Source organism: Diceros bicornis, chromosome 3 (genome assembly GCF_020826845.1).
Source record: "Diceros bicornis minor isolate mBicDic1 chromosome 3, mDicBic1.mat.cur, whole genome shotgun sequence".
NCBI lineage: Eukaryota > Metazoa > Chordata > Mammalia > Perissodactyla > Rhinocerotidae > Diceros > Diceros bicornis.
The window spans coordinates 100,384,017-100,406,925 of NC_080742.1; the positions used below are offsets into that span (position 1 = coordinate 100,384,017).

The following is a 22,909-nucleotide window of genomic DNA, read 5'->3' on the forward strand; positions in this document are numbered from 1 at the left end:
GAGCCCTGTATACACTATGATTTTTCCTATGCACACATACCTATGATAAAGTTTAATTTATAAATTAGGCATAGTAAGAGATTAACGACTAATAATAAAATAGAACAATTACAACAATATGCTGTCACAAAAGTTACCGTAGATCTTAGCAACCTCAGCATACGATTCTTTCTTTCCTTATTAAGGCAAGAACTTGCACCTTTTCACTTAAAGGAAGCACTTTACGGCTTCTCTTCGGCATATCTGAATCGCCAGCATCACTACTCCTGCGCTTTGGGGCCATTATTAAGTAAAGTAAGGGTTCCTTGCACACAAGCACTGCGATACCAGGACAGTGATCTGATAACTGAGAGGCTGCTAAGTGATAAATGGGCGGGTGGCATCTACCGTGGGGATCCGCTGGACAAAGGGATGAGTCACGTCCAGGCAGGACGGAGCGAGACAGTGTGAGGTTTCATCATGCCACTCAGAATGGCTCACAGTTTAAAACTTATGAATTATTTCTGGAGTTTCCCATTTAATATTTTCAGACTGAGGTTGACCGCGGGCAACTGAAACCAGGGAAAGTGAAACCATGGATAAGGGGGACTACTGTACCTGGTCCAGGGGATGGGAGCTGGGTACATGGTTCTGGGGTCTTACCCTACCCTCCACCCCCTGGCCCAGGCTGGTACAATGATTCTCTAGTGTGGGCCTAAGGAACACCTGGAGCAGAATCACTCATCACACTTACTAAAAATGCAGATTCCTGGACCCGACCCCAGACCTACTGAATTAGACTATCTGACACCAGGACCAGTAGTTTGTATTTTAAATAAGCCCCAACCCCCACCCCCAGCCCAAGTGAATTACTGGCATCATGGGAAGAACACTTGAGTCAGGAACTGGATTCTGATCCATTTCCAGGTACTAACCAGCTGTTTAGACTTCACTGTTACCTGCATACTGTCAGACTAATTCAGAGTGTGCACACTCTGCTAGAGATAGTTGGGTGGTCATGACGGTGTGGTGATGGTGGTAACAGTGGCGGTGGTGGGGATGGTGGTGGAGGTGGTGATTGTGGTGGTGAGACTGATGGAGGTGGTGATGGTGGAGGTGGTGGTGGAGATGGTGGTGGAGGTAGAGATGATGGTGGTAGTGGTGGTGGTGACGGTGGTGGGGATGGTGGTGGAGGTGATGGTGGTAGTCATCATGGGGTGAGACTGATGGTGGGGATGGTGGTGGAGGTGGTGGTGGTGGTGATAGGGGCCGAGAGGGTTAGGAGTAATCAAGCTGCTGACACTGATCGATACTTACACAATGCCGAGCACCATTCTAAGTGCATTAGCTCCTTTAGTCCTGTCCAGAGCCAGAGCAGCCAGCACCGCTATCCTCCACCCAAACACGAGGAGAGGGAGGCAGAGAGGAGGGGCATGACTTATTTAAGGCTGCAGGCTGGTGAAGGCAAAGCCAGTTTTAGCTGGTCTGTTTTCCTGACAGTTCTACTTCACTACCTTCAGTGTGATTCCAACTGCTATTTTTTTACAATAAAAATAAAGAAATCTTATTTTTCACATCTATTAGACAAAAAAAAATCCGCAATAAAATCAAGTAGGAATTATTCAAAGAGGTGGTTTTTATGAATTTCCACTTAACCCAGGAGCGGAGGCCTGGGGGGCAACCTGTACCATCCTCCCTTCACCTGGGAAGCCCCGGACGTGGCAGGAAGGCTTGATCCTGCCCTGGTTCTCCAGCACGCTGGGCCTTTAGGGCCTGGGGAGACCCTGCAGCCGGGCTTGCTGGGCCTTTCCAGGGAGACTATCGGTTGCTTCAGCTCCTGCCACTAGGAGAGTTGGCACATGCAGGTCAACCTGGAAGCGGACCCTACCAGAATGCCCCTGCTCGTCTCCGCACCCTAGGGCCACCTGGGAGCCCAGATCCGGCGCCAGCCCCACCCCTCAGGCACGGCTGTTTTAAACTGTCCAAGTGCAGGGTCTCTGTGTGGGGAGAGAGAGGGACATCTGCCTGCGCACTCTCCAGACACCACCCCTGGGGCCTTGGACTTTGCTAGGGACCCTTTAGAGGTGCTTATTACAATTCCAGTAGCCACCTCCCTCCAAGCCTCCTCGGAAGCCTTCCTCTCCGTGCTCATATTCGTATTTAAGGAGGGCCCATGACCTGCAGCTGTGCCGTGTTAGCCGCGTGGAATTGTGAACACGTGTGTCCAGACCAGGCTGAGACTGAGGGCAGCCCTGGTCCTGGCTAATAACCATCTGTTTCTATCAGTCTGTAGAAGAGCTTCGGAGGTAACGGGATTATTCTGGAGTGTTTACTCCACTGTTTGGAGCATCAATATGTGAACAGCCCCAGCCAGGGAATTGCCCACGACAGCTCTCCAGTCTCAGAAGGTTCTCTGTGCCCCAAACGTGAGCTGACAGAAACAGGTGGAGGTGAGCTTCCAACGAGAAGAGCTGAAGGAGCCGCCCCCAGGCCCTCAGTGCCCCGAGTGGGGGAACAGCGCTGTGGGTGGGGCCCAGACACACAATCATACGGCAAGCCAGCAAAACCACCGTGTGTGCGTCTACATGCTGGAGTTCCTTCATGTAAGAAATACGGAGAAAAAGAAAACATACGTGTTATCTGTTCATGTGTGCGAAAAAGAAACCCAGGAAGGAGAAATCAGAAACGGATGAGATTGGTTACCTATAGGAGAAGGTGGTGATGGGGCGGAAAACATAGAGGACTGGGAACGGGCATCAGGATGGGGAGGGACACCTCTCCGAGCATACCTTTTATATATAGTTCTGACCTGACAACCAAGTTAGTGTTTCCCATAAGTCACTCAATCAATAAGGGTGGAGGAAGAAGGCCAATGAAATACAAACAGAGACAAATGAACCTAAATGTATTACAAATAAATAACATAACAACATGGAAGCTTGGTGAGCAAGAAAAGAACTAGCCTAACTAGTATAGTCAACCATAACTTGACTGTATACTCTGTCTCAGTCAGCTTGAGATGCTATAACCAGGGGAGCTTAAACAACAACCATTTCTCACAGTTCTGGAGGCTGGAAGTCTGAGATGGAGGTGGTGGCAGAATCGGGTCTTGGTGAGGACCCTCTTCTCGCTTACAGATGCCCACCTTCTTGTTGTGTGTTCACGTAGCAGAGAGACAGAGCTCTGGAGTGTCTTCTCATAAGGACACTAATCCCATCATGGCGCCCACACTCATGACCTCATCTAACCCTAATCACCTCCTAAAGGCCCATCTCCTACTACCATCACATTGGGAGTTAGAGTTTCAACATATCAATTTGGGCAGACACAGACATTGGCTCCATGACAGGCTCTACAGCTAAAGGCAAAAGGATATTGGATCCAACTTGAAGTGTTTTCCAACGGCCACATCTGTGACAATTTGAACAGAATAAATAATGATAATAATGGATTATAATCCATAGACTAAAATAAGAATTCATGAGTCCATACTGAAATAAATAAATAATGGAATAAATAAATAAACGGGAAATGGTGAAAGCTCTTCTTTACAGTAGCAATACAAGTAATGAATATAGAATTATGAAGTTATGAAAGCATCATTTGGCACCCAACATCATAGTGATCAATTCAGGCAAGAATCATCAGTGGATGCTAAACTAGTGGTTGAAAGTTTGATTAGAAACAGAATATTTACATAGTCTCGAAGTATCTCCCCACAAGATACATATTAATTACAAAGGGAAAAATAACTGTACAGTGGAGAAAGCTGGTAGACACCGCCTCGAGGGGTGGACCAGCTGGGCAGTTTCCTAGGTGTCCATCTAAAGAAGACACACACACAAAAGCCCACTAGAAATGGAGAGGGATGGCGAGAATTATGACTAATAGAACTCCACTCAAGAAGAGTACTCTTTGTGGGTAGAAATATACTCCAAGCCACTCCCTCCCAGCCCAGAGGACTAAGGCAGGCAGAGCCTGATGCTTGGTTCCTGTGCACTGGGTTTACCCCTTGAGGCATGCACATTTGGGAGGGGTGGGGATAGCTCAAAACCATGGAGGAGAGGCTGAGTGGTCGCCTTCACCTCTCCACCATGCAGACCTCAGTTCCTTCTTTCAATACGTTCTCTTTAAGTATCAACAAAATACCGGGTCAAAGAGGTGAGAAATGATGACTTCATCCACCGTACCTGTAGCACCACCACACTGGAATGCCCTTCCCTCTACTTAGTTTCTCACAAATTTCTGCCAAGCTCTGTTCCTGTGCTGCCTCCTTCAAGAGCCTTCCCTCACAGCCCCGGTCGGGTTGGTGCCTCCCTCGTGCTCCCATTAAGCTCTGCACACACCCCTCATGACCCTGGCCCACTGTTCTTTGATCTGCCTTCTATTTGTCTCTCTCTGTGTGAACTTGCAGCTTCGAGACAGCAGGACAAGTTCTGCATTGACTTTCCATTTTCACGTCTATCCAGGTGCTTGCTCAGCAGATGTGCAGGTGCACAATCTTTTTTTTTTAATGGTCAAAATCCGGACCTCAAATTTTTCTTTATCAATTTTCACCTAAGAAAAACCTTAATGCCCTATTTTGGGGTTACTTTTGAGTTGGAAGGAGGTTTCACAGATCTTTAGTTGAAAAAGTAAGGTGGAGGGGCCGGCCCGGTGGCGCAAGCGGTTAAGTGCGCGCGCTCCGCTGTGGCGGCCCGGGGTTCACTGGTTCGGATCCCGGGCGCGCACCGACGCACTGCTTGGTAAGCCATGCTGTGGCGGTGTCCCATATAAAGTGGAGGAAGATAGGCACAGATGTTAGCCCAGGGCCGTCTTCCTCAGCAAAAAAAGAGGAAGATTGGCAGATGTTAGCTCAGGGCTGATCTCCTCACAAAAAAAAAAAAAAAAAAAAGTAAGGTGGAACAATACAACCTTCCTGCAAAACTCAAACCAACCTAAAAAATGCTCTTAGACAGTTTTAATTCAGTAAAATCTCCCTTTTTTGATCAGTTATGTCTCAAATTAGCCTTTAAAATTAGCATCCAGCTGATAAATCAACAGTTGGATGAGTTGTCTCTTATTCCCATATTTAACTCAGAAAACAACTTCCAATGGAATATTTCTCTTTGATTTTTGTGTTAAAAATTCCAGACTGGGGCCGGCCCAGTGGCGTAGTGGTTAAGTTTGCTGGCTCCATTTCGGTGGCCCAGGGTTCGCAGGTTCAGATCCTGGGTGCAGACCTATGCACCGCTTATCAAGCCATGCTGTGGCAAGCATCCCACATATAAGGTAGAGGAAGAAGGGCATGGATGTTAGCCCAGGGCCAATCTTCCTTAGCAAAGAGAGGAGGATTGGCAACCGATGTTAGCTCAGGGCTAATCTTCCTCACCAAAAAAAAAAAAAAAAAATCCAGACTAATGAATCTGGGCTTTTTAATATTTATAATGACAAATATTTATAAACAAAACTGCTTAATGGAAAATAAGATATTGTTATAGGAAGGAATTAATAGAATTTAGAGGATTCTACTACTGTACGGGTGTAGAACAAAAGCCTAATTTATTATGATGTAATCTTTCAGACATGCAATAAGTTTTAGAGACAAGTCTAGCACAAAACATCTGCAATTCCCTTGTGAACCACCAGGCGGTATCCCCCCGCCATGTACCCTACCCAGAATATTTGTGATGCTTGTGCAAGTCTCCATACCTTGTCTTTATATGAAAGTTTATCTGCATATTTTAATCTTTAGTTTTGTGTTCAACATTTTGCTCTGAGATCTTTCCATTTGGTATGCATAGCTCTAGTTCACCATTTTCACTTCGTGAGTATATCACAATCTATCCATTCTTTTTTTTAGATTTAATTTAATTAATTTTTATTCATTTATTTTTTTTGCTGAGGAAGATTCGCCCTGAGCTAACATCCATGCCCATCCGCCTCTAATTTGTATGTGGGTCACCACTACAGCATGGCTGATGAGTGGTGCAGGTCTGTGCCCGGGATCCGAACCCGCGAACCCGGGCCACTGAAGCAGAGTGTGCCGAACTTAACCACTACACTATGGGGCCAGCCTCTCCATTCTTCTCATTAAATGTGCATTTAAATACTGTGTTTGTTTTATGTTTTTATTTGTTTGGGGTTTTTGTTTGTTTTTGCTATTATCAACAATACTGCAAGAGCATTCTGGTTCACATATTACTGCACATGTGCAAGAATTTCTTTAGGGTATGTGACCAGCAGTAACGTTGCTGGGTAAAAGAGAACGTTCCTGTTCAACTTCATTAAGTATTGCCAAATTACTCTCCAAAATGGTTGTTCTAGTTTATGCTTCTACCAGCATCTGCATCCTCACCAGCACTTGATATCATCCAGCTTTTAAATTTCTACCAATCTGCTAGGTGTGAATTTGTTTCGATTTGTGTACCCCTTACACAGAGTGAGGCTAAGCAGCTTCTCATATTGTCAGTAGCCATTTGAGTTTCCTCATCTGTAATTTCTGTGTTTATGTCTGATACCGAACCAAGTGGGCTCGCCTCCTGGTGAGTTAAAACTCTACACCAGTGGAAGTTGTCTCACAAAGTAAAGTGTATTTGCAGCAAATAGGAGGCCATGATGAATCATTTCCAAAGTCTTGGTGTCCCCGAACAAAGGGAATCAGGAACTTTTATTTTGGTTGGGGAACGAATATTCAAAAGGGAGAGGCAGGTACACTGCAGATTATGGTAATGAGGCTTAATCTCCTCCTAAAGACATCTTCGCACTGAAAATAAGACAAGATCCTGGGTGTAGCTCTTGTAGGGAGGCTTGGCTAGCTTCAGGGTGGTTGCTGGTTTTGTCTCCCTAATATTAAAAAACAACTTGGGAAAACAGTTAAATGCTTCCAAACCCATGTTGGAGTTCCTCCAGGCACTAGTCAGTGACATATCCACTGCCCATTTTTCTACTGGGCTATCTGGGGTTTTATTATTATAATTATTGATTAGTAAGAGAGATGTGTATATTCTGAGTACTAATCTTTTGTTAGTCATAAGTGTTGCAAATATCTTTTCCTAGTTTTTGGCTTGTCTTTTCACGTGCAAATGGTATCTTTAGATACAGAGCAGTTTCAAATTTTACTGAGCTCAAATTTGTCAACCTCTGCCTTTATACTGCTTTTTTTAATATATATTTTATACTGTTTTTTAAATCTTGTTTAAAAAAAAAAATCTTTCCTTACCCACTGAATTGATGTAATTCTATTAGGCAAATACTTATCAAAACTTTGATATTTTTTCTCCTACTTTCCAGTGTAGGTCAATGACAGAGATTTATTCACGGCTTTCCCAGTGTGTGAACTTTGGTTATCTCAGTAATCAGTGCTCTGTTGGTCTAAAATGTTAACACTAACTCTTTCTAGCAGCAAAAGCTTTCTATAAATGGTTTTTGGTTCAAACAAAATCTCTGATATATAAATGATCTTTTTCAGAAAGGAGACCTTTGAACTGCTCAGGCATCCAGTTCCACACCGAGGACTTGACCCTCAACAGTGGCTTAGCTGTGTGCCCTTCCATCTGGACTACGCCGTGAACCCGGACCCTACTTCCCTCCATCTGTCCATGCTGGTATTCCCCAAACTCCTCCTCCTCCTCCAGCTACTTGAATTGCTTGCTGTTGCTTCATATTCGTTTCTTCCTCATCTCTTTAGCTACGTTAGAAACGCCTCTGGCCAGAAACCACTGTTTTCACGCTCAGCACTTGGTGTAGTGTGTTGTAAATGGCAGGTCGTAAATGAAAAATTGAACAAATGTTTGGTGAATGCCTTTTGGAGAGGACTGTTTATACTTTATATAGCTGGTAAATATTTATCTACTGCTCAGAAGCCAGAGCTCCACCTTCCTTTCACTTTCTGCTGGTGAAAAGTCCATCCTTTGGGTGGCACAATATATTACGTGACTTTGAAGTTGCAAGTATTTTTGGACTCTGTCTCTCATTGCTGCCTCTTCATTCCTGTTTTCTGAGGCCCGCAGTTGTCCCGTTGGAAGGACATGGCCACTGGCACCTTTCAGGCCACACTCTCCCAACCTCGCCCACCTCGTCAGCTGTGGCATGCAGTGTCCTGAGGAGGGCCCCTGGGTTGAGTTACAGGCCCATCCCTACCGAGAGTCTCTGAAGATGATGGCATGGGGGCAGGGAGCGGTGGTGACTAGATTCTACCATGGGCTCAGCCCATTCCCCAGCCAATCACTGAGGCTGCGTCTCATCAGCCCCAATTGGCCACAGATTGGGGGTGGAGCTGGGGGAGAGAGTAATTCCCCAGAGAGGAGGGTGGTTCTCCCTGACTCATTAGAACAATAAATGCTGACCACACAGGGTGTCAGTCCTGGCTCAGATCCTTCCAGGTTGTGTGACCTTGGCCAGGCCCTTGGTTCTCACATGGCCTTCATTTCCTTACAGCCTATCAGGTGCCTTCTGTTCCACAAACCTATTATTCTGGAAGGAATGGGGCAAAGGGTTTCTCCCTTTTTTAAAACCTTTGCAGGACACGGATCCTTCCTCAAGTTTTAGAAGCTACAGGAACTCCATAGTGTACTTAACTGTGTCCCTGGTACATAGCTAAGTGCCTCGGGAAACATTAGCGTCTGCCCTCCGTGCATAAATGAGGAAACAAAGGTCCAGACATGTGAGCGACTGCCATGAGTTTAGACACCATAAGTGGTTCCCAAGTCATGCTCAGGGCTCCCACGGAGGCATGGCTTCGTAAGTTTGGCACTAGTCAAAATGATAAATGACAGTTTTATTTTTTAGTTGCAATAATTAATAGACAGATTTCTTTATTCATTCAACAGTCAATTCTTGACGAGTTAAATTTATGGTTATTAGAATGACAGTGCCAGCTTTCCGACATGGTATATTTATTCTGGGGGATCTGGAACTTCTTTCAATAAGAATGTGTTTCAATGATTTGGTATTGCAGAGTCACTCTGGGAATGGGCTGCTCTCACGTTGACCACAGAGCTGTTGGCTGATGCTAGACCAGGATTCTCCAGGCCAGGGCTGCTTCCTGGTGATTTTTGCACCTCCACTGTCCAGCCCGAGGCCAGGCACGTGGTGGCTGGGTGAATATCTAATGTTAATAGGAATATGCCAGGGACTCAGTCGTTCTCCCACTGGAAGGAACTCAAAGGTGAGGGTACACACAAGTCACTACTTGTCAGTTGGCATGAGAGAGTGGATGTAAGAATGAGTATCTAGACAACACAAGTAAAACAATGTGAGCAGGAAAAAGATGGGAGCTTGCACTCATATTGGGAGTAAACAGGTAACATTGACAGGTGGTGAGAGATGAGCTATATTCGTAAGGAGCTAGAAGGTTTAATTTTGAGTTATTTAACATTCTCGCTTTCAGGAGCACTATGTTATTTGCTTTTGCACAATTTCCAATGTTATTCTTCACATTAGGCAGTAATTTCATACAGTTCCACACTATGGGAAGTGATTAGACTGGAGTTATTTTGTGGTGGACTGCACGGGAAGTGAGGACATCGTGTGAGCGTTGTCTCATTCTCTGTCCTCGGGGCACCGTGTGGCGTGTCCTGTCCCTGCTTCCCAACAAAGGAAGCAGTAACAAGCTGTGGGACCAGCCAGTGCCATCTGTGATGCCCACGAGCACTGTCTCTAGATTAACGCTTTAAACATGCTTCTGGAACATGACTGAAAACAACATCTCACCGGAATAACACCAATGACGTTAGGTATCACACAGTAAGTCATCGTTAGCAAAGAGAAGGAATTCTTGTTTCAGAAGCCATCCTGGTGCAATTGTAGTTTCATTGGCATACTTATACTTAAGTGGGACTCTCTTTGATGAGGAGTCCTGATCTTAAGCTAGAAATGAGAACCAGACTTGCCATTGCTCCACGGTCAATTTATCGGTTACCATCTCATGCTTATACTTAAATGCAACTGAAATCAAGCGAACAACAAAACTCAAGACCTTGGATTTGCATACTATTCCACAGTAGATCGTTCAGGTGTTTATTTGACATCTCTGTGCACATTCCAGTTGCCGTTACTAAATGCATTATGTAATTGACATCTTTAGGTCGAAAATCACCCGATTCCTACAGGATATTTTACTCTTATCAGTATGCATTAGGATGACATCCCTTTAATGTCTTTATAAAGAAAATGTTCTTAATAATGAGAGAAAAATAGGCCAAGAGAAAAAGCACCATAAAAAGACAATTAGTTATGACTGAAAGTAATAACTGAGAAGTAAAAAATACAATGAAAGGGTGAATATGAAGTTTCTTTCTTCGTAACACTAATATATCCCTCAAAAGGATCATACTGCAAATGCCTGCACGTGTGTGGGAACACAACTGTGAAAACTGCTTGTGAGGGTTTAGGGTAAAGGGGCGGGGCCACATGGATGTACAGGTCCACACAAGAGCAAAGAAAGGTTTGTCCTGTTGTCCCAGGGGAGGCACAGGCCCTACTGAACTGATTCCACATGGCATTTCTGAGGGTGGCTTCCCCTAGAGGGCTCAAGACATCAACTCCTTTCTTGATTTCGGTCAGCTATTGACCTCTCCAAGCCTGAGCTTTCTCTTCTATAAGGTGCAGCTATTTCACTCCCTGTCCCACAGATGTTGAATGGGGATACACAAGGATTCTGAGCTCCCTGGGAAAACAGGGCTATTTAAATACAAGTCTGACTTCAGCATTTCTGCCTTCGGCTCAAAGCACTCTGTGTACGAAGGTTCTCTCCCAAGGATCTGCTCTGCACTTTCTCTCCTGGCACCCTTAGGAGGCCACGTGTGTAGGTGACTACACAGATGCAGTCTTGGAGCTCGAGTGTTCCTCTCTACCTTTCCGACAGTTATGCCTGTAAGCCTCTTTACCACTAGGAACAAAACACATCAAAAAAGGGAAAAATCTGACCTTATTCTCTTCTCTCCTTCAACTCCATTTTTGCCATTAGCACAAATACAACACCCTGGAGTGGTGTATTCAGTTACTCGAGTTTATCCTTTAGATCCCCACACTCAGTTAAGAGAGAGCCTGAAGGTATGGCTTCCTGACAGGTGTTTAAAGATTATTCAGTCCTCTCAAGCCAGAAGCAGTGTACCAGCCAGAGGGCATTTTTAACACAAGCAATGCTGTTTCATAACACAGCTGACATTCCACTTTCATTAGCCTTCTAGGAAAAGTCAGAAAGTCAATCCAAAGTGAAATTTGTCAGCAGAGAAGAAAAAGGGGTTTGTTAAATCTTTACTCAGAGTAATTTATCAAGATCTTCAAATATTTAGTGTCCACGTGCAAAAGTTTTTCCAGTGGGTGTTGGATCAAAGAAGTGTAGAGACTCTTGTCCCGGAGAAATTCAGTTTTAGGTGGTTTATAACTGAGAAATCTTTCAAGTATAACATGGCTACAAAGTATTTGAGATTGTTTTATCTTTATGAATTTTTTTTTTTTTTTGGTGAGGAAGATCAGCCCTGAGCTAACATCTGCCAATCCTCCTCATTTTGCTGAGGAAGACCGGCCCTGGGCTAACACACACGCTCATCTTCCTCCACTTTACATGGGACGCCGCCACAGCGTGGCTTGACAAATGGTGTGTTGGTGTGCGCCTGGGATCTGAACCCCCGGCTGCCGCAGCGGGGTGTGCACACTTAACCACTTGCGCCACCGGACTGGTCCCATGAATTTGTTTTTTTGAAGCATCCTTCTCAGGATCACCACTGAAACCGTCCTGAAAAACTTCTCAGTTAGGAATTTCATCCTCCACAGCTCAAAAAATAATGAAAGGTGGTTAGGGGTTTAAGCCATCTTAAATCTGGATGTGTTAATGTGCTTTCTGAGGGAGACTTAATTATTTGACATTGCTTGCCAAGCTTATTTCTTTTTGCAGTGATTACATGCAGCTGAATCACAAGAAAGTGTTTTTTAGTTTTTATTTTTTAGATGAGTACAGTATTACATTAATTATTAATCCAGGAATGTTTTTCAAACATTTTATTATGAGAAATAGCAAACACATATAAAAGTCGAAAGAACTTTACAATAAACATTCGTTTAGCCACCAAGATTCTACCATTAATGTTTTATTACACGTCCATTTTTCTATCCATCCAGGAATCCATTTCCTGCAGGGACTGTTGTGACGGTTTACTAACTGGTGTCAGTACCTCCAGTTTCAATCTCTCCATGCTGCCCATCTTCTCTATTGTTGTCAGAGCCATCTTTCTCGAACAAAAATCTTATCATGTAACTTCTGAAAACCTTTCAACACTCCCTCAGCGTCAGAAAAATGCCCCAAGTCCTTACCGCACTCTGGCCCTTGCACACCTTTCCAGCGAACTGCTTCTTGAGCGCCTTCCTCATCCAATACTCTAGAAGCCACATGCACTGCTTGCAGTTCTCCAATCACACAAGTCACTGGACATCTCCGAGCCTTTGCGCAGCCTTCTTTCTACCTAACGTGACCCTTCCCTTGCCCCACAATCCCTACATTCACTGCTACTGAATCAACGCTTGTAGCTTGTGTGTACTTGAAAACCTAATTAGACTCACACCGCTCCCCCCAACCGCCAAGTCTGAGAAGCCTTCGCTGACGCCTTATCCCAAGAAGCCCTCAGCCTTCCCCCCATCACTGTCATTCCCCAGGACCCTTTCCTCCATGTCACTTATCAGCATGTCGCTTTCTGACCTCTCTCGCTGCTCAGAAATGGACACCAGGTTCACACCTCACCCCCGGGGTCGTCGCAGGGTCTGGGCGGTCCCGAGCGCTCCAGCGCACCTGCAGCCGCCCGCAGGCCCGCGGCACTGCGCATGCCCAGCGACCTCGGGCCGGCCCAAGGGACGCGGCCTTGGGCTGCGCGCTCCCTTCCCCCGGCAGGACACCGCAGCGTCCGCGACAGCAGCTTTCCCGCCCCCAACCCCCGCCTTACTGTGCCAACAGAAACTAGACTCAGGCCGCATGACGGTACGCGGGGCCTGCTCCCGCCCACTTCCAACGGGATATCCGCCGGCCGTAAAGCTCGGAGCCAACCGCTGCAAAGCGCCTTACGACAGAGCCCGGGGCCGAACTACGGCCGGCAACCGCCCCCGCCCCCACTTTAAACGTTTGGGGTTCAGGAGCCCAGCGTGGCCGCTAACTTCTTGTTTGCCTCCCGTGCTCGGCCTTCGTCAGTCGGAGGCTGCTCGGAGCCGCGGCAGCGTCGGAGGGGAGGCCCGCGCCGCGCCCCGCGCCTCCCGGCCGCCATCATCCCGGCGTGCACCGCGGAGGCGGGCGAGCCGGCGGCCATGTTGCCATAGTTTGTTGTTTTCTTCCTGCGGAGGAGCAGGGCCCGAGTGGCCCGCGACCCCCGCCTCGGCCGCCTCCCCGCCCCTGTCCGGGCCCGCTGTCCCCCGCCCCCGTCCTCCGCCGCGCGTCCCCGGGCCCCGGCTGGCCCGGCGGCCCCCCAGCTGGCTGGTGGGCGAGGCTGACGGCCGGGTCCAGCGAGCACCATGGCGGCCGCCCTGGGAGCGGGCGGAGGAGCCGGCGCCGGAGGTACGTGGGCCCCGCGGGCGGACGCGGGAGGCTGCGGGGCCGGGGGCCGGGGGCCGGGCCGTCCGCCTGCCCCTCGGGAGGGCCCGCTGTCCGCCCTCCCGGCGCAGGCCGCGGCTGTCCTGCTCCGGTGCTCCGCTGTCCAGTCCGCAGAGAGCGTTGCCCTCTCCGCGGCGAGACGCCCGTCCGGGAGGGACAGCGCCTGGGGGCGCGGGGGCGCCGCCGGAGGGGTCGTCCTGGCGAGTGCGGGGGACTCGAGCCCGGGGCACAGACGCAGCTCCAGACGGGCCTTTGTGAAGGAGTGTGTAACGGTGCGGCGTCCAGGGAGGAGGGCGTCTTGAAACAGCTCGGCCAGTTCGTGTGTGTTGACGGGAACTCGTTGGTTGTCTAGTAAACGTCTTTCTTTCCGTTATCAGCATCTGACAGAGGTGGAAGCAGGGCAGAAAAGGTGTAGACACTGGGTCGGTTCCTTGGGGTAGTTTGTCTTGTTTTGCAAGCGTAGATGATTTTGATAGGGCACCTAACAAATTTTAGGTAAGGTCACTTTCTGGTGCAATCACATTTAGTTGATTGTGGGTTTTTGTTTCCTTTTTTTAGTATGGACAAATACTTGAAGTGACTTTTGTGATTATTCGAAACTTTGATAAAGAAAACCCTTAGGTGAGAAAGTATAACCAACAGAAGCATTTGGGATCAATTCTTATTATTGAACCGTTGAGAAACCGTTCTAGTGTCTACTCCAGAGGGGTTCTTTAGTCGTGCTTACTTAGCAGCACCTTGTAATAGTCCTGCACGGGAATTTTGGCCCAAATGTCAAAACGTTTGTGTGGCAAAATGGAAAAAACCTCATACTTTACGCGGAAAGGTCGCTTCTGGCAATGTAACTTGGTGTATGCCACTTTTCTGGCAGATGAATTTTTTTGCGCGTTTAGATCTTAGGCTTTGTAGTTAAATTTTGAAAATACCTGGTTTACCTTCCTTACGTGGTTACTTTCTAGGGTCAGAATCGTGTTTGATATCATTCTCAAAGTGTAGTCTGGGAACTCCTGGGTCGAAACTGTGATACTAACGTTGTCTGCATGTTTCACTCTTTGACTAGTCGAGTTTCCCAGAGGCTGTGTGACACGTGAAGACCTCGTTACACAGGTGGCTAATGGAATGTGTGCTTGCATATTCTTTCAAATATCTCATTTTTAATTTTTAAAATAGTAAATGTGAATGAATATGCAGTGGTGCGCCGCATAACGCCGTTTCGGTCAGCGACGGACCCCATGTCTGATGGCGATCCCATACAGCCTAGGTGTGCCGTAGGCTACGCCGTCTAGGTTGTGGAAGTACACGCGGATGTTCGCACAGCGACGACACGCTCCCCAGAACGCGCCGCCGTCGTTAAGCGACACGTGACTGTAATCCACATAAACAAAAGCTTTTGCAAGTTTGAGAATTGCTGTTTTGGAGGTTAAGTAGGCTTTAGCCTTCATGTTGTGGAGTTTATCCTTCCATTTTGTCACAGGCGGCTGGATTCCTTTTGCCCTTAGACTAAACCAGACTCCTTACCAGGGTGTGTGAGTGCTATCTGATTTGCCCGCGCCGCCTCACCATCGTGCGGTGTGAGTGTTGGCCTGCTCCTCTCCAGGAGGACTGCCTTGCCCTCACTCTTGCCCCACTGGCTCTGCATGCCCAGGTCTCAGGATTCTCAGAGGCCTTCCTGGAGCATTCCTTCTATCTAAAGTATTTCCATCTCCTGCTTATGTGCCGCCCTCCCCTTTATTCTGTGGCACCCTTGTTTTCCTCAGAACGTTTACCGCAGTTTGTAATTTTGTTTAGTTATTTACTGCTTTGTGAAATCTCCCTTCCCCAGTAGTCCGTAAGCCCCATGAGGACAGGAATGCTGCCTATTTTACCTGCCGTATATTCCAGGTTCCTGGCACGTAGTATGTGTTCAACAAATATTTGACAAATGAATGAATTAAAGAATGAAATGTTTTCTGTATGAATCCCTGTACCCCCTGTTCTGGGCATGTGGAAGTTGCACGTTTACAGCTGAGGTGCTCTTTGTGGTGTGAATAGGATCCTGTATTTTCTGCAGTTTGTTCACTTAAGAGTAGGTCTTGGGGGTCTTGCCCTGTCAGTAGGTGAGAGTGGTATGGCTCCACCATTGATTGTTGAACCATTTTTATTTTGATGGGCATTTCAGTTATTTCTACTGTTTCCACTGTGGAAAATACTGCACTAAACATCTGTAGACACATCTTGGTGTGCTTAAGCAAATATCTCTGGGGGATAGATACTTTAGTGAAAATACTGTGTTGCAAGTTGATGTGTATTTAAACTTTTGATAGCTGTTGTCAGGTTGTCCTCAAAAAAGGTGGTATTACTTTATCCGCCTATCAGTAATGTATGAGAATACCTTGTTTCCCATACCCTCTCTAAGAATCTTTTTAATTTTTCATAATCTTGAGACAGAAAAATAGCCTCAATGTGGTAACTTACACTTTCCTGATCTCTCGTGAAATTAAGCATCTTTTCATACATTATATTTATTTTTTTGTGAATTGCCTTTATATTATTTGTCTTTTTTTATTGGGTGGTTGATTTCTTTTTCATTATTTTAAAGAATTATTTGTATATTATTAGGATTATTGGCCCCTTTTTATGGTGCTTGCCCTATAACCTTGTTTTAAACTTTTCACTCTGTGGAAGTTTTAAAATTTTACCTTGTGAAATATGTCACTTGTTTTTATAAGCTTTTTTTGTAATGGTGTCTCCCTGCCAGGCGTTTCTCTATGCTTTTAACATTTTATGTTTCTGAACTTTTTTACATTTAGCTTTTATTCCATATGGAATTTTATTTTGGATATGGTGTGAATTTGGAGCTTCTAACAGTTCTAGTACGATTTATTGAATTCTCCATCTTTTCCCTCTTTATAATATATTAAATTTTCAGTAATAGTTTTTTAAAATAATTGCTTTCTAGTGTGTGTGTATGTTCTTTTTCAGAAATTTCTTGATTATCCTTGTGCATTTTTTTAAAAAATGAACTTGAGAGTTATCAATCAGGTTCTATACAGAATTCAACTGGAATTTTTATTGGGATTGCTTTGAGTTTATTCATGTAATTTGGGAATGACTGATATTTTTACAGTATGGGTTCTTTTCATCCAGCAATGAGGACATCTCTGTCAAGTTCTTCTTTTTGTCTGTCAGTCATCTACCAAATGTTTATTGAGTACCTACTGTGTGCTGGGCGCTGATCTAAGAGGTTGGAATGCATAGTGAACAAAGCAGACAGGGATCCCTGCCCTTAGGGAGCGTAACATTAGTAACATTTTCTTTATATAGTTCTTCCACATTTCTTGTTAGTTTTATTCCTAGATATTTTGTATTTGTTGTCATTGTGGATAGTATAATTCTTTATCCTATTACATTCTCAAATTTGTTACTGATCTACTATAGAAGAACTTTTTTTTTGGTAATTCTATGCAACTGGCTTATTGGAATCTAGTTTTAATAGTTTGGTGCTTTGGATTTTCTAGTTAGACAGTCATCTCTGCAATCTCTTTTATTCCAATATTTATCTCTCTTATTTCTTTGTCTTGTCCTTCTTGTCCTAGAAGCATTCATTGTCAAGCCCTCCAATATGTTAGTGTGGTGATGACAGGCATCTTTATCTTGTCATCTTGTTCTGAGTTTAATGAGTGTTTTTTTTAATGTTTGACATTGAGTAGGATGTTTGCTGTAGGTTTTTGGTAGTTATTGTTTGTTTAGCTAAGAAAGTTTGTTTTTTGAGTTGGGTTTTTAATTTTATCAGATGCTTTTTCTGCATCTATTGAGGTGATCTGTGAGGCTCCTTGTTTAATCTCTTAATGTAATGTATTGTATTGATAGATTTCCAGTGCTGAACCAACCATGCATTCTTGGGTTCAAAACCTTCGTGTTCTCCGTGTTTCATTCTTTTCAGTATATTGTTGGATTTCATTTTAGGATTTATCTATGATCATAAGAGAGATTGCCTTATAGTTTTCTTTGTTTGTATTTGTGTGTGCACGTGTGCTATTCTGTTTTTTGTGAGATAGGCTGACTTCCTAGAGTGAGTTGTGAAGTTTTCTGGGATAGTGTAAAAATCTCTTTATTAAATGTTGGAAGAATGTTATCTGCAAAGCCATGCCTCTTTAAGTTATTTTTCAATTTCTTTTATCATTATTGGTCTATTTAGCTTTTTTAAATCCACAAATAGTCAGTTTTGATAAATTTTTCTGGGAAAATTATTCTTTATGTTTATATTTTCAAATTAGTTAATATAGAGTTAAACACTACAGCTTCCTAAGAATGAGTGTGTTGAGGTAAATTTTTTGAGCAAATTCTTACTTCATTTTCATACTTGATTGATGATTTTGTTGGGTCTAGAATTGTGTATGTGAATTCATTTTCCTTAGATTTTTGGTGGTGGTGTGATGTTTTCTGGCTTCCCGTTCTGCACTTGAGAAGTCTGATGACGTTCTGATTCCTTGTCATTTGTATGTGATCTTTTTTCTCTCTCTGGAGGGTTTTAACATCTCCTACCCAGTGTTCTAAAAGTTCATTAACGTAGGTCTTTTTTTTTATTAACTTTTTTTAATTGTGAAATTTCTGTTGTAGATTATTGTTTATCAGTCACCATATAAGTGCATCCCTCCACTCCTTGTGCCCACCCCCCACCCCCCTAGCCCCTGTTAACCACCAAACAGTTTTGTCTGTCTGTATGTTGGTTTATCTTCCACACATGAGTGAAATCGTGCATTGTTTGTCTTGCTCTTTCCAGCTTGTTTCACTTAACATAATACTCTCCACGTCCATCCATCTTGTTGCAAATGGGCTGATTTTGTCTTTTTTTATGGCTGAGTAGTATTCCATGGTATATATGTACCGCATGTTCTTTATCCGATCATCAGTCGAGGGACACTTGAGTTGCTTGCATGTCTTGGCTATAGTGAATAATGCTGCGATGAACATAGGGGTGCATAAGCCTCTTTGGATTGTTGATTTCGGGTTCGTTGGGTAGATACCCAGTAGTGGGATAGCCGGATCATAAGGTATTTTTATTTTTAATTCTTTGAGGAATCTCCATACTGTTTTCCATAGAGGCTGCACCAGTTTGCATTCCCACCAGCAGTGGATTAGGGTTCCCATTTCTCCACAGCCTCTCCAGCATTGGTTGCTTTTTGTCTTGGTGATTATAGCCATTCTAATGGGTGTAAGATAATATCTTAGTGTGGTTTTGATTTCCCTGATGATTAGTGATGTTGAGCATCTTTTCATGTGCCTATTGTATATCTTCTTTATATCTTCTGTACATCTCTTTTGGAGAAGTGTCTGTTCATTTCCTCTGTCCATTTTTTGATCAGATTGTTTGTTTTTTTTGTTTTTCAGTTGTGTGAGTTCTTTATATGTTATGGAGATTAACCCCTTGTCAGATATATGATTTGCAGATATTTTTTCCCAGCTGGTGGGTTTCTTATTCATTTTGATCCTGGTTTCATTTGCCTTGTAGAAGCTCTTTAATCTGATGAAGTCCCACTTGTTGATTGTTTCTTTTGTTTCCCTTGCCTGAGTAGACATGGAATTCAAAAAGATCTCTTTATGACTGATGACGAGTAGGGTACTACCTATATTTTCTTCCAGGAGTTTTATAGTTTCAGGTCTCACCTTCAGGTCTTTGATCCATTTTGAGTTAATTTTTGTGTATGGCGAAAGAGGATGATCTACTTTGGTTCTTTTGCAAGTGGCTGTCCAGTTTTCCCAGCACCATATATTGAAGAGACTTTCCTTTCTCCACTGTATGTCCTTAGCTCCTTTGTCAAAGATTAGCTTCCCCTAGATATGAGGTTTTATTTCTGGACTTTCAGTTCTGTTCCATTGATCTGTGTGTCTGTTTTTGTACCAGTACCACGCTGTTTTAATTACTATCGCTTTGTAGTATGTTTTTTTTTTTTTTTTTTTTTTTTTTTTTTTTTTGTGAGGAGATCAGCCCTGAGCTAACATCCGCCAATCCTCCTCCTTTTTTGCTGAGGAAGACGGCCCTGGGCTAACATCGGTGCCTATCTTCCTCCACTTTATATGGGACGCCGCCACAGCACGGCTTACCAAGCAGTGCGTCGGTGCGCGCCCGGGATCCGAACCAGCGAACCCCGGGCCGCCGCAGCGGAGCGCGCGCACCCAACCGCTTGCGCCACCGGGCCGGCCCTGTAGTATGTTTTGAAGTCAGGGATTGTGATTCCTCCAGCCTTGTTCTTTTTGAGGATTGCTTTAGCTGTACGAGGTCTTTTGTTGCCCCATATGAATGTTAGTGTTCTTTGTTTTATTTCTGTGAAGAATGTCCTTGGGATTCTGATTGGGATTGCATTGAATCTGTAGGTTGCTTTAGGGAGTATGGACATTTTAACTATGTTTATTCTTCCAGTCCAAGTGCATGGAATATTTTTCCATTTCTTTATGTCATCATTGATTTCACTCAATAACGTCTTATAGAATATTTTTCATTCTATAGGTCTTTCACTTCCTTGGTTAAATTTACTCCTAGATATTTTATTCTTTTTGTTGCAATTGTAAATGGGATTGTTTTCTTGAGTTCTCTTTCTGTTAGTTTGTTGTTGGTATATAGAAATGCAACTGATTTCTGTAAGTGGATTTTATACCCTGCCTGCCACTTGGCTGTAGTTGTTGATTATTTCTAATAGTGGTCCAGTGGATTTTTTTTTTTTTTTTTTTGTGAGGAAGATCAGCCCTGAGTTAACATTCATGCCAATCCTCCTCTTTTTGCTGAGGAAGACCGGCTCTGAGCTAACATCTGTGCCCATCTTCCTCCACTTTATGTGAGTTGCTGCCATAGCATGACCTGACAAGCGGTGCGTCGATGCACGCCCAGGATCTGAACCCAGGCTGCCAGCAGCAGAGCCTGCGCGCTTAACCGCTACGCCACGGAGCCAGCCCCTCCGATGGATTCTTTAGGGTTTTCTATATACAAGATCATGTCACCTGCAAACAGCGAGAGTTTCACTTCTTCGTTGCCTATTTGTATTCCTTTTATTCCTTTTTCTTGCCTAATTGCTCTGGCCAGAACCTCTAGTACTGTGTTGAATAAGAGTGGCAAGTGGGCACCCTTGTCTTGTCCCTGTTTTCAGAGGGATGGCTTTCAGTTTTTCCCCATTGAGTATGATGTTGGCTGTGTGTTTGTCATATATAGCCTTTATTATGTTAAGGTACTTTTCTACTATACCCATTTTGTTGAGAGTTTTTATCATAAATGGATGTTGGATCTCGTCAAAAGCCTTCTCTGCTTCTATTGAGATGATCATGTGGTTTTTATTCCTCGTTTTGTTAATGTGACCTATCACATTGATTGATTTACGGGTGTTGAACCATCCCTGTGTCCCTAGTATAAATCCCACTTGATCATGGTGTATGATCTTTTTAATGTATTGATGTATTCAGTTTGTCACTAGTTTGTTGAGGATTTTTGCATCTGTGTTCATCAGGGATATTGGTCTGTAGTTTTCCTTCTTAGTGTTGTCTTTGCCTGGCTTTGCCTGGTGATGTTGGCCTCGTAGAATGTGTTGGGAAGTGTTCCATCTTCCTCTATTTTTGGAATAGTTTGAGAAGGATAGATATTAAGTCTTCTGTGAATGTTTGGTAAAATTCTCCACAGAAGCCATCTGGTCCTGGACTTTTATTTTTTGGGAGGTTTTTGGTTTTGTTTCAATCTCTTTACTTGTGATTGATCTATTCAGGTTCTCTATTTCTTCTTGATTCACTTTTGGGAGGTTGTAGGAGTCTAGGAATTTATCCATTTCTTCTGGGTTGTCCAATTTGTTGGCATATAGTTTTTCATAGTATTCTCTTATAGTCTTTTGTATTTCTGTGGTTATCTGTTGTAATTTCTCGTTTTTCATTTCTAATTTTATTTGAGCTTTCTCTCTTTTTTTCTTGGTGAGTCTAGCTAAGAATTTGTCAGTCTTGTTTATCTTCTCAAAGAACCAGCTCTTTGTTTCATTGATCCTTTTTACTGTTTTTTTGATTTTAATTTCATTTATTTCTGCTCTGATTTTTATTATTTCCCTCCTTCTGCTGACTTTAGGCTTTGTTTGTTCTTCTTTTTCTAATTCTGTTAGGCATAGTTTGAGGTTGCTTATTTGTGCTTTTTCTTGTTTGTTAAGGTGGGCCTGTATTGCTATGAGTTTCCCTCTCAGGACTGCTCTTGTTGCATCCCATCTGAGTTGGTATGGTGTATTTTCATTTTCATTTATCTCCAGATATGCTTTGATTTCTTCTTTAATTTCATCAAGGATCCATTGGTTTTTTAGTAGCATGTTGTTGAGTCGCCACAGCTTTGTCACTTTCCCAGTTTTTTCCTAGTAGTTGATTTCTAACTTCATGGCATTATGGTCTGAAAAGATGCTTGTTAAGATTTCAGTCTTCTTAAATTTATATAAGCATGCCTTGTTTCCTAACATACGGTCTATTCTTGAGAATGTTCCATGTGCGCTTGAGAAGAATGTGTAATCTGCTGTGTTTGGATGGAGTGCTCTGTATATGTTTGTTAAGTCCATCTCATCTAGTTGTTTGTTTAGGTCCATTATTTCCTTATTTATTTTCTGTCTGGATGATCTGTCCATTGATGAGAGTGGGGTGTTAAGATCCCCCAGTATTATTGTGGTGTTGTTAAAATTTCCTTTTAGGTTTATTAATAGTTGCTTTGTGTACCTTGGTGGTCCTGTATTGGGTGCATATATATTTAAAAGCGATATGTCTTCTTGATGGAGTGTCTTTTTTATCCTTATATATTGCCCCTCTTTGTCTCTCATTATCTGTGTTATTTTGAAGTCAACTTTGTCTGATATGAGTATGGCAACACCTGCTTTCTTTTGTTTGCCATTAGCTTGGAGTATTGTCTTCCATCCTTTCACTCTGAGCCTGTTTGTCTTTAGAGCTGAGATGTGTTTCCTGGAGGCAGCATATTGTTGGGTCTTGTTTTTTAATCCATCCTGCCACTCTATGTTGTTTGATTGGAGAGTTCAGTCCATTTACATTTAGGGTAATTATTGATAGATGGGGGCTCGTTGTTGTTATTTTATCGTTCTTTTTCTGATTCTTTTGCATTTCTTTTGTTTCTCATCCCATGTGTTTAAGACTACCAATTCAGTTTGGTAGTTCTATAGGGATTTCTCTTATTTTTCTCTTTCTTTATCGTGTGTGATTCTGTTCTAATTATTTGGTTAGCGGTTACCATGAGGTTTGTATAAAAAAATCTTGTGAATGTGATAGTCCATTTTTTGATGTCCTGTTATTCCCTTAGACTAAGTCGATTTGATCCTTTTCCTCTTCCCCTTCTAAGTTATTGTTGTCACATCTTATTCCTTCTTGTGTTGTGAGTTCGTG

General features: G+C 43.7%; 1 protein-coding gene across 3 annotated transcripts in view; it reads left to right on the plus strand.

Annotated features, from left to right (window-relative positions):
* The first annotated feature begins 13,381 nt into the window (after positions 1–13,381).
* The window catches only part of RBM33 (RNA binding motif protein 33), a 163,178-nt gene continuing 153,650 nt past the window's right edge, over positions 13,382–22,909 (plus strand). For all 3 annotated transcript variants that reach the window (XM_058533975.1, XM_058533981.1, XM_058533991.1), the window contains exon 1: positions 13,382–13,498. In XM_058533975.1, coding sequence (XP_058389958.1) covers positions 13,456–13,498 — 43 coding nt within the window. In that variant the 5' untranslated portion in view covers positions 13,382–13,455. The remainder of the gene's footprint in view (positions 13,499–22,909) is intronic.